Here is an 11,953-nt window from a genome sequence, read left to right as displayed (position 1 = left end):
AGCTTGAATTTGCATATGAGTAGTTGGTGGTCTGTTCCACAATCAGCTCCTGGCCTAGTTTTCACAGCCGATATTTAGCTTCTTCAGCGGTTCTTTCCACATATGTAATCGATCTGATTCCTATGCATGCCATCAGGTGAAATCCAGGTATTAGTGTTCCTTAAAATTATCTCTTCCATTTGTTCGTTTTCTTTCTATATCACATCCCGTGAATGTGTGTTCCATGAGAGGTAAGACCTTGTCAATTTCTATCTACCTTCCTATATTTAGTCTCTAGAAAACATAATCAGGGAACTCTAGTGGCCTAGTTCATAGGGGTTTGTGCTGCTAATTCAGAGGTGGCACCTCTCTTGAACCCACCAGCCTCAGTGGAAAGATGGGACATCTCCTTTGTGTGATTTACAGCCTCTAGAAACCTGCTTTTGTTGTTACATGCTATCGAGTCAACTATGACTTATAGTGACCCTATGCACAATAGCTCTGTACCCTGCTCTATACTGAATCAATGTCACTACCTCTGACACACCTACCATCATTACCCCTGATACTGTGTCAATCCATCTTATCCATGGTCTTCCTCTCCTGTACTGACTGTCCCTCCAACCTTCTAAGTATAATGTCTTCCTCAAAGGATTGGTTCCTTCTGGCAATATGTCTAATGTATGTGAGATGGGGCTTCAGAATCCTTGCTCCACAAAGCAACTTGGTTTCACCCTCAGCAAGAGAGATCTGTTTGTTCTCTTGGCAGTCCATGGTATGTTCAGTGCTTTCCTCTAGCACCACAACTCAGACATCAATTCTTCTTCTGTCATCCTGAATCATTGTTCAGCTTTCTGATGTATAACATTTATGAAGACCATGGCCTTGATCAGGTGTACCTTAGTCTCTAGTCAGATGTTGTTGCTCTTCAGCACTCTGGAGAAGTTCCTGACAGCAGATTTTCCTACTGCAATTTGTCTTTTGATTTCCTAATGCTGACCCTAAGAATGTTGATTGTAGAACTGAGCAAGCTGAAATTGTTAGCAATCTCAACCTCTTCTCCAACTGTCATGGGACAGCCAATATGAGCAGTGGTGAGAGTCTTTGTTTTCTTGATAGGTGAGATACGAGTTGGTTCTGACTTAATGGCAATGAAGGTTTTTGAGAACATGTAACGTAGGGTAAAAATTTATTAAATAAATAAATGAGTGAAAGGATTGGTGGATGAAAGGATGAGTGAATGAATAAGACTTAGGAGAAATAAGTGGCTTAAGGTCACAGAGCTCCTAAGTGGCCAAGTCACAATTTGAGCTCAGAACTATATAACTCCAAAATCTTTGCTTCTGAACAATTCACTGCTACAAAATAAAAAGAAAACATGGCCAGGGTTTCAATTTATAAATACTGAATTATATAATTTGTTTTTCACTGTAATCTGACATGTTATGTTATAGTTAGGCACTGTTGAGTCAATTCCAACTTATAGCAACCCTAAGTACAATGACTCTGAAACCTGTCCTGTCCTGAGCCAGTCTCACTGGCTCCGACACACTACCTCCATTGCTAGTTATTATATCAATCCATCTCATTTGGGGTCTTCCTCTCCTGCACTATCCCTCCACCCTTCTGAGATGTCTTTTTCCAAGGACCAGTCTCTCCTGGCCACATGCCCAAAGTATGTGAGACAGAGCTTTTACCCTCTCCAAGACAGAACTCTTTGCTTTCTTGGCAGTCCACAGTATGTTCAAGGCTCCAGGCACACTTTAATCTGTAGACTGACATCATTGCTTATCAGTACTCTGGAAAGGTTCCTGACACAGGATTTACCTAATGCTATTCATTTTTTTAAATTTTCTGACTGCTGGTGCCAAGAGTGTTGATTGTGGAGTCAAGCAAGCTGAAATTGTTAACAACCTCAATCTCTTTTCCATCTATCATGCTGCTGCCAATTGGCCTAGTGGTGAGAATCTTTGTCTTCTTGCTGTAGAACTTCAATCCATATTGAAAACTACAGCCCTTGACCTTCTGCAGCAAGAGCTTCAGGTTCTTCTCAGTTTCAGCAAGTAAGTTTGTGTCATCTGCATAACATAGGTTGTTAATGAGTCTTCCTCTAATCCTGATACCACATTCCTCCTTAGAAAGCCCAGCCTTTCAAATCATCTGTTCTGTGTGTAGATTGAAAAGGTATGGAGACAAGATGCATCCCTGACACACACCTTTGCTGATTTTGAGTCATGCAGTGTTTCCCTGCTTTGTTCTGAGGACTGCTTCCTGGTCCAAGTATAGTTTCACATAAGCACAATCGAGTGTTCTTGGATTTCCATTTGCCTCAAGGCTAGTCACAATTTGTTGTGAACTACACAGTCAAATGTCTTTGCATAGTCAATGAAACAGTGAGAGATGTCCCTCTAATACCCTTTGCTTTCTGCCAACATTGATCTAACACTGATGATAATGGCTCTAGTGCCACAGCCTTTTCTAAACCCAACTTGTATTTCTGATAGTTCTCCGTTAATGTGCTATTTCAGTCATTTCTGGATAACTTTCAGCAGGATTTTGCTTGTGTGTGATATGAGTGATATTGTTCGATAATTTCCACACCCTGTTAGGTCACCTGTTTTTTTTTTTGAATGGGAATAAATATGGGTCTCTTCCAGTCAGTTGGCCAGTTAGTTGTCCTCCAGATTTCTTGACACATCATAGTGAACATATCATCCAGGGAAGCATCTGTTTGTTGAAATATGTCAATTGGTATTCCATCAGTTCCTAGAACTTTATTTTTTTCCAAGCCCTTCAGAGTAGCCTGAACTTCCTCCTTCATCACCATTGCCTCTTGATCATATGTTGTTTCCTGAAATTCTTGTGTCAGCCAATTGTTTTTGGTACAGTGATTCTGTATACTCCTCCCATCTTCTTTTAATACTTCCTGGATCATTCAACTTTCTGCCCATAGCATCCTTAAATATTGCTACTCAAGACTTGAATTTGTTCTTTAGGTTCTTCAGCTTAAGATAGATTGAGTGAAATATGTTTACGGCATTGAAGTCTATGGGGGAGAGAATAGTCTAAAAGTATTATATTTTAGGGCATTATTTTTATCGTAGGAGTATGCAATGAGGGTTGCAGAGTGGATTATATTTGGGGGTAGGGGGTGGGGTTTGGGGAGGTGCGGGGGGGATTGTGTACCAATGAGGGAGTTTTTCTTTTGCTTTTCAAGGAGAGGAGCAAACGGGGGGGGGGGGGGGGGCGGGGGGGAGGAAGGGTTTTTGCGGGGAGAAGGGTGCAACAATGAATGAATGGAATTCCAAAATCTCTGTAGATGTTCATTGAAATGAAAAATAAACAACCTAAATAAAAAAAAAGAAAGATTGAGTGAGTTCATCTCTTTCATTTTTGGACTCCAGTTCTTTGCACATTTCAATATAATACTTTGCTCCGTTTTCCTGTACTGCCCTTTGAAACCTTCTATTTAGCTCCTTAACTTGTTAATTTCTTCCCTTTGCTTTGGTTTTTCAGCACTCCAGTGCAATATTCAGAGTCTCTCCTGACATCTATTTTTGTCTTTTCTTCTTTCTCCTTCTTTGTAAATGACCTTTTGCATTCTTCATGGATGATATTCTTAATATCTTCCCACAGCTCCTCTGAGCTTCGTTCATTATCATACATAATAGTTTTGCTTTTCCCGGTTTTAAAAACAAAAACTTAGAGTTATTTAGTGATTTTTCCAAGGTCACAGAGCTGGTAGATATTGTTGTTGTTAGGTGCCATTATTTTGATTGCAACTCATAGAAACCCTATGAACTGCATGTAGAATCTTTGTCCTATCCTGCACCATCCTCACACTCTCTGCTGCATTCAAGTTTGCTATTACAGTCAGTGGGTTAAGCAGTCTTGTTAAGAGTCTTCCTCTCTTTTGCTGACCCTCCATCTTTTCTCTGATTTTCCAAGGGCTGACTCCTCCTGACAACATGTTCAAAATTACATGACACCAAGCTTTATGATTCTTGTCTCTTAGGAACACCCTGGTTGCATTTCCTCTAAGACTGACTTGTTTGTTCTTTTGGCAGTTCACGGTATATTCAGCACTCTCTAACACCACAATTCAAAGGCATCAAGTCCTCTGTCAACCTTACTCATTGTCCAAGTTTCAGATGCATAGGATGTAATGGAAAAGAGCATGGCTTAGATCAGGGGCACCATATTTAAACAGATATCATTGCTCTTTAGCACTTTAGAGAGATCTGGTATATAGCAGGACAGGTATTTTACTTCCCAAGAAGTAAATATTTATCTAAAACTGATATTTTGTACAGATCAAGATACTGCAAGGAGGAGATTGCCCATCCTTCTCCTGTGGAGCATCTGATGGACTCTAACCACCTGCCTTTGGGATTGCAGTGCAGCATCTTGCCACCATATTTTCCTAATTTTGTACAGAAAAAGTAATCATTAGGGCCAGCCATCAGGAAGCTTAAGGTGGGGCAGTTAGAAGCATATTAATGTATTGAAGTTTATTAAGGCTTGCCCCTGAGCAAAGCATAGACGTGAGCCATGTGACAACTGCTTGAGGATAAGGATAACAAAACATATGTGGCTTGGGAACCCTTGAGAGTAACATGGGGGCTTGACAGTCTTGTAGAAGACAGATGTTATTGTGCATGTCCTAAAGGTGAGAACTGTGTACTTTTACAGGTCTGGCTTTCTTGCCTGGCAGTGTGTCCTACCTCATTTGCACCAACTTCTTTGGTGTCTTGGCTAACAAGATAGGCCGGTATGTATGTAGCCTGGGGAACAGAGGAGGTCATAGAATATAAGATGAGCGAGGCCTTTGAGGTTATTCCTGGAGTAAAGATGAAAAGCAGCATCTCTGAGATTAAAAATCTAGTACAAGTGTACATTGATAGTAGCTGTATGCTGGGGATGTTGGGGTGGGAGTGAGTAGATGGTGAAGGAAGTATCAAAAAAGGGGGTTCTGAGCTGTTTGGATGTATATGTAACAACATTTTCTATCTAGATGTTTTCATACAAGTAAAGATAAAAAATAATTTCATAGGAAAGAGCTATGGAAAACAAACAAATGTATCATAGGACATTGGGAATGGGCAGTGCTTGTAAAACTGTCCCTGGAATCCTTGTTTACTGCACAGAAGTGCCTTAGAGGCAACCAAGGGGGGGGAGGGGTGGACATGAAGAAAGGGCTGAAGTTGTAAGTATGGATTTTTTTTCTTTACTTCAATCAAATGGTTAGCTCTGTTCTCATTTTCAGTTTTCAGACTTTTTAATTTTTAAAGTTTAAAACCAATTGCAGTTGTTATTGTTGATGTGTACCATGAAGTTGGAACTGACTCATAGTTGACCTTCCAGAAGGTATTCAGAGACAGTAAATCAAAGAGGAGATTGTCTTTCTTTCTTCTGTAGAACAAATGGTGGATTCGAACCACATGCCTTTGGGTTGGCAGTATAGTTTCTTACCATTAAACCACCTGAGCTATCTAAAACAATTGTTAGGAGATCTAAAAGGAAATTTGTACTCTCTTTTTTTTTAAATGGTATTCTTATGGATTTTCAAATGGACCTTGAAGAAAACAAAATATAAATAGGTTGGAGATAGCAAGATTGGGGCAAAAATATAGAAATTAAGTTGTCTAGTTATACCCATGAGTCAAGTATCTTTGAGATTCCTCTTTCAAGCCTGTGAGTACCTATGTAAAGAAATAGGGAGTCAAATGAAGGGCCGAGAAACAAAAGAAAGAGAGATAAACTCAGGGACAAACTGGATGTGTAGAGTTGAGCTCCTCTTTTCAGGCTGTAAGGGGTTCCCGATTTGGGGTTGAGATAGGATTGAGCAGTGCTGATGGTCATGGGGTAGCAGGTGGGAGGAATCACCCACGGCATTGATTGATGATACCTTTTTTCTTCCAGGTGGCTGTGCACTCTAGTTGGGATGATAGTCGTAGGTACCAGTTTGCTCTTTGTGAGTATAATAGGAGCTAATTTAAAAGGGGCTGTGTGTGGAGGAGAAGTAATAAGAGAGGGAAGAGAGACAAGAGGCACAGATAAGTAAGAACAACTTTAAAAAATGAGCAGAGGGTTAATTTGGCAACAACTGTCGGGCTATTTCTTTGTGTTTTAGGGTTATTATTTAGGGAGATGGTGGTGAAGTTGGTCTCCTGTTGAGGGGAGAAGGGGGTGAAGGAGAGGAGTAATGGGCTCCGAAGCCACAACTCTGCAATAAGTATAGGCAGATATGCGATCACATGGAGGTATATGTAATCTAATACTGGGGCAGCAAAACTGCATCTGGAGACTTCATTTACTTGTGTTGGTGGTGGTGTGGGCCATTGAGCTGGAGGGTCTTTGCCCATCTTTATCCCATGGAGGAGCTGGTGGATTTGAACCACCTGTCTTTGGGTAAGTAGCATAGCCACCATAGTTCCTTTACTTACTCATGTGACCCAAATAATGGCCCACATTATCACCAACATATCTACCAATGGATCTGTGCATTTGTCTCTCGCATCAGAATATTTAAGAAAATAAGACTGTAAGAAGGGCATTTCCATTTTCAAGAGTCCCTCCTTTGGCATTCTGAGCTCTTGTTTTCTCTTCTGATTCTCATTATCCTCTTCATTTTGGGAGGATTCTAATAATATCCATCTGACTTGGTTCTTGAGATTAATCCACACAAACCTGGTCTGGCTCACGGTGAGCCCAGAGTGAATCTTTGATAAAATATAAATACCCCTTTGAAAAAGCTACACATGAAATTGTTATTAGCCAATGTGTAAACAATATTTTGAAATGTTGAGAATTGGTGATATCCAGAAGAAACCCAAGGCCCAGGGAGTGTGCTGGGCTGGCACAAAGGGCAAATGACCAGGGACAGAGGCAAGGAACTAGTAAAATCTTGACAGAGAGCCCCAGTGTGAGCTTGGGAAGATGAGAAAAAAGTCCACAGACTTACAAAATGCTCCCCCTTCCTGCTCTTCAAGCTTTTGTGTTAACTGGTTACTGGCCCATGTTTTCCATCTTCTTGTTCCACCAGCAACAATGTTAGGAGGTTAAATGAAACCTTTGGATTGAATTACTAATGGAAAAGAGAAGTAATTTCACTCCATGAAGATTGAGGACAAAAGTGTGTTTCTGAGTTTGAGGTGGGGATGAGGTTGAGAAAGAGAAGAATCTATGCACCCGAAAGGGCCCATTGCTATGATATAACAGCATTTGAGATCCATACTTGATCTTGGGACTTTAACTCAATTAGCAGTGGTCTAAACCTTGCTTTTATATCTTTTACTTGGAGATTGAGGCTCTTCTTTATGGAGAAAGTGTAATGCTTCAAGTGCATTTCAAATGAGGGTCACTTGATCACAGCCTCCCTCATGGCCCAACTGTACTCCTGATCACGTTTTATTTCTTCCCTCTGCAGGTTCCATTGGCACACAGTATTTCTGGTCTTATTGGTCCTGTTGCTGGGGTTGGCTTTGCCATTGGTAAGAAGTGTCCTTTAGGAAAATGAGAAATTTCCGATTGTTTTGGGGGTCACATGCTTCATTTCGGATCATATTCTTTTTTTCTTCTTTTCATTTGAGGGAAGTGGGTGGAAAGTAGAAGGAGCAGGGATGCGATTAGGTGGGATGTGGGGAGACAGTCTTTATAATTACTACTTGAATTGAATGTCCTTGCATAGAAAGAAGGCCACAGGCAAAGGAAAAATCCATGAAGGAAGACTAGAAAGCAGGATGCTGTAGATAGGAAAGTGGATGAGCTGTCTGACTATGTCCTGTTTGCTCTGGCTGCAGGCATGGTGGATTCCTCGATGATGCCCATCATGGGACAACTGGTCGACCTGCGTCACACCTCGGTGTATGGAAGTGTCTATGCCATTGCTGATGTAGCTTTTTGCATGGGTTTTGCAATAGGTATGATGAAGGCAGGTGGGAGAGGGAGGGTATTTAGACCTAGCACCCTAACCTCCTTTAACGATTTTGTAGTAGTTGACTGTGTAACCAGGAAGCTGATTACTAGGAGGCAAAGTTTTGGAGATATGTGATCCGAGACATCTTTTGGATCCTCTTGTTGCCCGTAGCATGTGTCTTACATGTCCAGTAAACACTAGCAAATTTGATTCCTTCCTCACAGGCCCATCTGCTGGGGGTGCCATTGTTCAAGCTATCGGCTTTCCTTGGCTCATGGTCATCATTGGGGTCATCAATATCATCTATGCTCCTCTCTGTTTCTACCTGCGGAGCCCCCAAGGCATTGAGGCAAAGGTTGTAAAGGGCGTTGACTTCTCCTCAATGTGTGTTTATGTATATTTCTGTTTCCTTTCATTGTCTTTCTCACTCCTTTTCATCTGTCTCCTTGATATTCTTTTTCTATTGATAACGGATTGACTTTGCCATGTTTTCTGATCCCCTCCCTTCATTACATAACCACCTCCTCCCTTACACTGGGCTTTTAAAAAGAGTATTAAGTAAAGAAAGAAAATGATAAACTTAAGGAGTTGGAGCATAGACATCCTGTAATTGCTGTAGTATCCGGTAAGTTATGAATCACAAAACACTCACTCATAACTGGATAGACTGGCTGCATTCATTCAGTAAAGCCAACCACCATTATCCTTAGCAGGTCATCCTCTTTGGAGTTGACAGTAAAACTCCTTAGCCGCTAGGCCACCAGAGCTCCCTATGTCATCCTCTTTTAAAGCACAAAATCCCAATTATAGAAAAGAGATGGTTTTAGTTCCTAAGGAACTGTCCTCCTACTGCAACCTGAGGGCCCTGAGAACCTAGCTGAGCTTGAGATAGAGTTAGAAGCTGTTCAAAAGGGAACGTAGGCAGAAAAACCTGATAGGGCAGAAAACACCATGCTCTAACTTGTACAGCTACCACTGATAGGATTGAATGAAAAATCTTGTGGCTGATTGTCCTGATGAGAACTGATAGACCTAGGAAGCACAGAAGCACACAATACAAATGCCCTAGACTTGATGAGTTTTTCCTGAGCCCCACTAGACTTGGATTAGCTATAGGAATTTTGGAGACTGGAAGAGATGTGCAGTATTTTATCTTCCTGCCTTCCTCTGCAGGCAATTCTGAGCCAAGATTGCCCCATGGAAATGTGGACATATGCAACGCAGGAGCCAGCGCTGGACTTTCCCCGAGTGGAAGACAGTAATGAGGAGACTGGCAGTGAGGAGTTGCAGCAGAGGCTGGCCCCTGAGCCTTGGCACGTGGAAGGCTCTGACTTTATGACACCTCTGCGCTGAATCTGATCACCCGGGTCTGCTCACCCGGCCCCTGCACTCTCCCCTGGGAACCACCTATTTGTCCCGTGGGTACCATTCCTGGCTCGCTTCCCTCCTCACCTGTGTTCTGTGCTCTCCACTTTGAGGCCTGTCTTCTGTGGGAGGCCAGGAGGCTGTGAAGCTGATTAAACCTTAGCTGTGATGGGTTCTGCAGGGCATGACTCATTTCCTGGAGATGGCGGGGAGCACCCTGTGCCTCTGAAACCAGCAGGGCCACTGACAAGCCTCTTTTTATCTGCTGTTTTACGGCACATCCCAAACAGATTATTAGGGCTTTGTCTTCTGAAACTTGACAGGTTCCTCTCCGTGTTTTCCCAGCTGAGTTGAGAAAGTGTCCTCAACATTGTACTGCTGCCAAATTGCCAATTTTAATTAATGAATTTATTTTTGGCTTGGCTTTTATAAGCTGAGTAGCTTTTCTGTGAGTTAAGAGTGCCTTTGCCCTCAGTTAATTGGGCCTTTCTATTTTTTTCAGTGCCACACGGAAGGGGAAAATGTGGCTGTGTCTCTTGTGTTTGAATTACTGTCGTTCTTGCCACTTTTGTGAGTTTCTACCTTTCCCAAACCCAGTAGACTCTTAGAAATACATCAGAAAAGGTCAGGAGAAACAATCTATTTACCCCAAAATTTCATGGGAAAAGTGAAGGCAAACTGCTTTGAGATTTCATCGATGAATTTCATAACATGAGGGTTGAATAAGGCATTGTTCATACTTGCTAATGAGTAAGCTGTTACCGAAATCAAACATCAGTGGCATCCTAGGTGCTTTTTTCTGGTAAAGGAGTGTGTGGATAAAGACGGTAGGCAATATAAATATTTTGAAACAGCTAACCTTTTGAAACGGCTGTTTTTCATTGATAGGATTTCAAAGAGCTGGCAGACATGATCTCCACCCTTAAGGAGCTTCCCATGAAAGACAAGATGCGTTCATTGTCAAAATTATCAGTGCTACAGATGGGCATGTACTGTGTTTTCTGGAACAAGGACGCAGGAGGGTGCAGAGTTGATGTGGGGAACAATGGTAGAGACGGAGTGGGAAGCTGAGGCAGAAATGGAAAGACACACAGGGTCACACTGTGGGGGTCCTGGATGTCAGACAAGAGAGCTCAGGCTTCACTCTGGAATGATATTCTTTTGTGGGTTCCACACAAACCCCCAATTGTCTGATACCCTAAGCTACACCTTGTCACAAATCCTTATCACCTAGGTTACCTGATTTATGATTATGGTTTTACTGCTGCTCTGTTGTTGTTAGCTGCTATCATGTCAACCTCAGCTCACATTGCCTCTACACTTCCTCATACAACAACATCCTGCCAGGTCCTGTGACATCGCCAAGCTAAGGTGCAGGTCTTATTGTTGTGATCCATGCAGTTTTCACTGGCGTCTTATTTTTAGAAGTAAGTTGCTGGGCTTTTCTTTCTAGTCTGTCTTAATCTGAAAACTGATGCTCAACATTCTAGTGACACACAAGCCTCCATCGCGTGACTGTACATAAAATGCATTGTTTGGGAATCAACCTCAGGTCTCCTGCGTGAATTTTACCTCTGCGCTATCACTGCCTCACATATGTCTTCAGAGGTTTGATATTAACTGGATTTTACTGGCAAAACATGATGTACATTTATCATCATGTAGTCAGGTTGACATTTGTCTTAGATTTAAAGGAAACTGTGGAGAAAATCAGAAAATTATAAAAATATATGAGCTTTAAGTAAAAAGGCAAAATGAGAGGACTGCCACTAAAACTTTTATTTAAAAAGTGGGTTTGGGATAGGGTGGGTTGGGAGGTATGGGAGTACACAGCATAGGATTTATGCAACTCATAATGACCCTGTGTACAACAACTCTAAACCCTGTTCTATCCTGTCCCCATTACCCCAGTCACTGAATCAATCCATCTCATCAAGAGTCTTCCTCTCTTGTGCTGTCCTTCCACCCTCCCAAGCATGACATCTCTTTCTAAGGACTGGTTCTGCCTTGCAACGTGTCCAAAATATGTCAGACGAAGCTTCAGAATACTTACCTCCAAGAAACAGCCTAGTCTCACCCTCTCTAGGATGAACCTGTTTGTTCTTCTAGAAGTCCGTGGTATAGTCAATTCTCTTCTCCAGCACCACAGCCTAAAGGCATCAATTCTCCTATCATTCCTAGTCATTGTCAAGCTTTCTGATCCATAGCAAGTAATTACAAAGACTATGGTCTGGGTCAGGTGTACCTTCATCTCCAGACTGACATCATTGCTCTTCAGTACTTTGGAGAGGTCTCTGACAGCAAACTTTCCCAATGAAATTCATCTTTGAATACAGAAGAATATTTTTAAAGTCCCATAAAAACAAAATAGTATCAGTTTTCCTCAATATCTTCACAAAGATAACAGGAGAATGCTTAGAAAACTTCTCTCACATTCACAGGTGATGGTAACTGCTAGGAATAAAACTACAACTAAACAAGAGTGAGCCAGATGCTGCTGAGGCCCTATGAACAAAAGATCTGAAGCCTGTTCTGTCCTGCACAATTACCACCCTTCCTTACACACAAGAGCCCATTGCAGCAGTCCTTGTCTCAATCCACTGGCTAAGGGTCTTCCTCTAGTTCACTGACCCTCCAGCCTTCCAACACCATATTTCAGAAAATAGAAAAAGATGGAATCTTCCCAGACTT

The 11,953-nt window shown here is 41.9% G+C and overlaps 1 protein-coding gene across 1 annotated transcript in view; it reads left to right on the top strand.

The window, feature by feature from the left end:
• Positions 1-9,250, top strand: part of SLC18A1 (solute carrier family 18 (vesicular monoamine transporter), member 1) — a 46,545-nt gene extending 37,295 nt beyond the window's left edge. The window contains exons 10-15 of the mRNA XM_006884899.1: positions 4,672-4,750; positions 5,902-5,953; positions 7,409-7,472; positions 7,782-7,901; positions 8,122-8,255; positions 9,071-9,250. Of these exons, the coding sequence (XP_006884961.1) occupies positions 4,672-4,750; positions 5,902-5,953; positions 7,409-7,472; positions 7,782-7,901; positions 8,122-8,255; positions 9,071-9,250 (629 nt within the window). The remainder of the gene's footprint in view (positions 1-4,671; positions 4,751-5,901; positions 5,954-7,408; positions 7,473-7,781; positions 7,902-8,121; positions 8,256-9,070) is intronic.
• The last annotated feature ends 2,703 nt before the right edge of the window (positions 9,251-11,953 follow it).

This window comes from Elephantulus edwardii, unplaced genomic scaffold (genome assembly GCF_000299155.1).
Source record: "Elephantulus edwardii isolate Elephantulus edwardi_28Jun2011 unplaced genomic scaffold, EleEdw1.0 scaffold00038, whole genome shotgun sequence".
Lineage (NCBI taxonomy): Eukaryota > Metazoa > Chordata > Mammalia > Macroscelidea > Macroscelididae > Elephantulus > Elephantulus edwardii.
The sequence above is the reverse complement of the archived record's forward strand: the minus strand, read 5'-3'. Positions and strand labels throughout refer to the sequence as shown.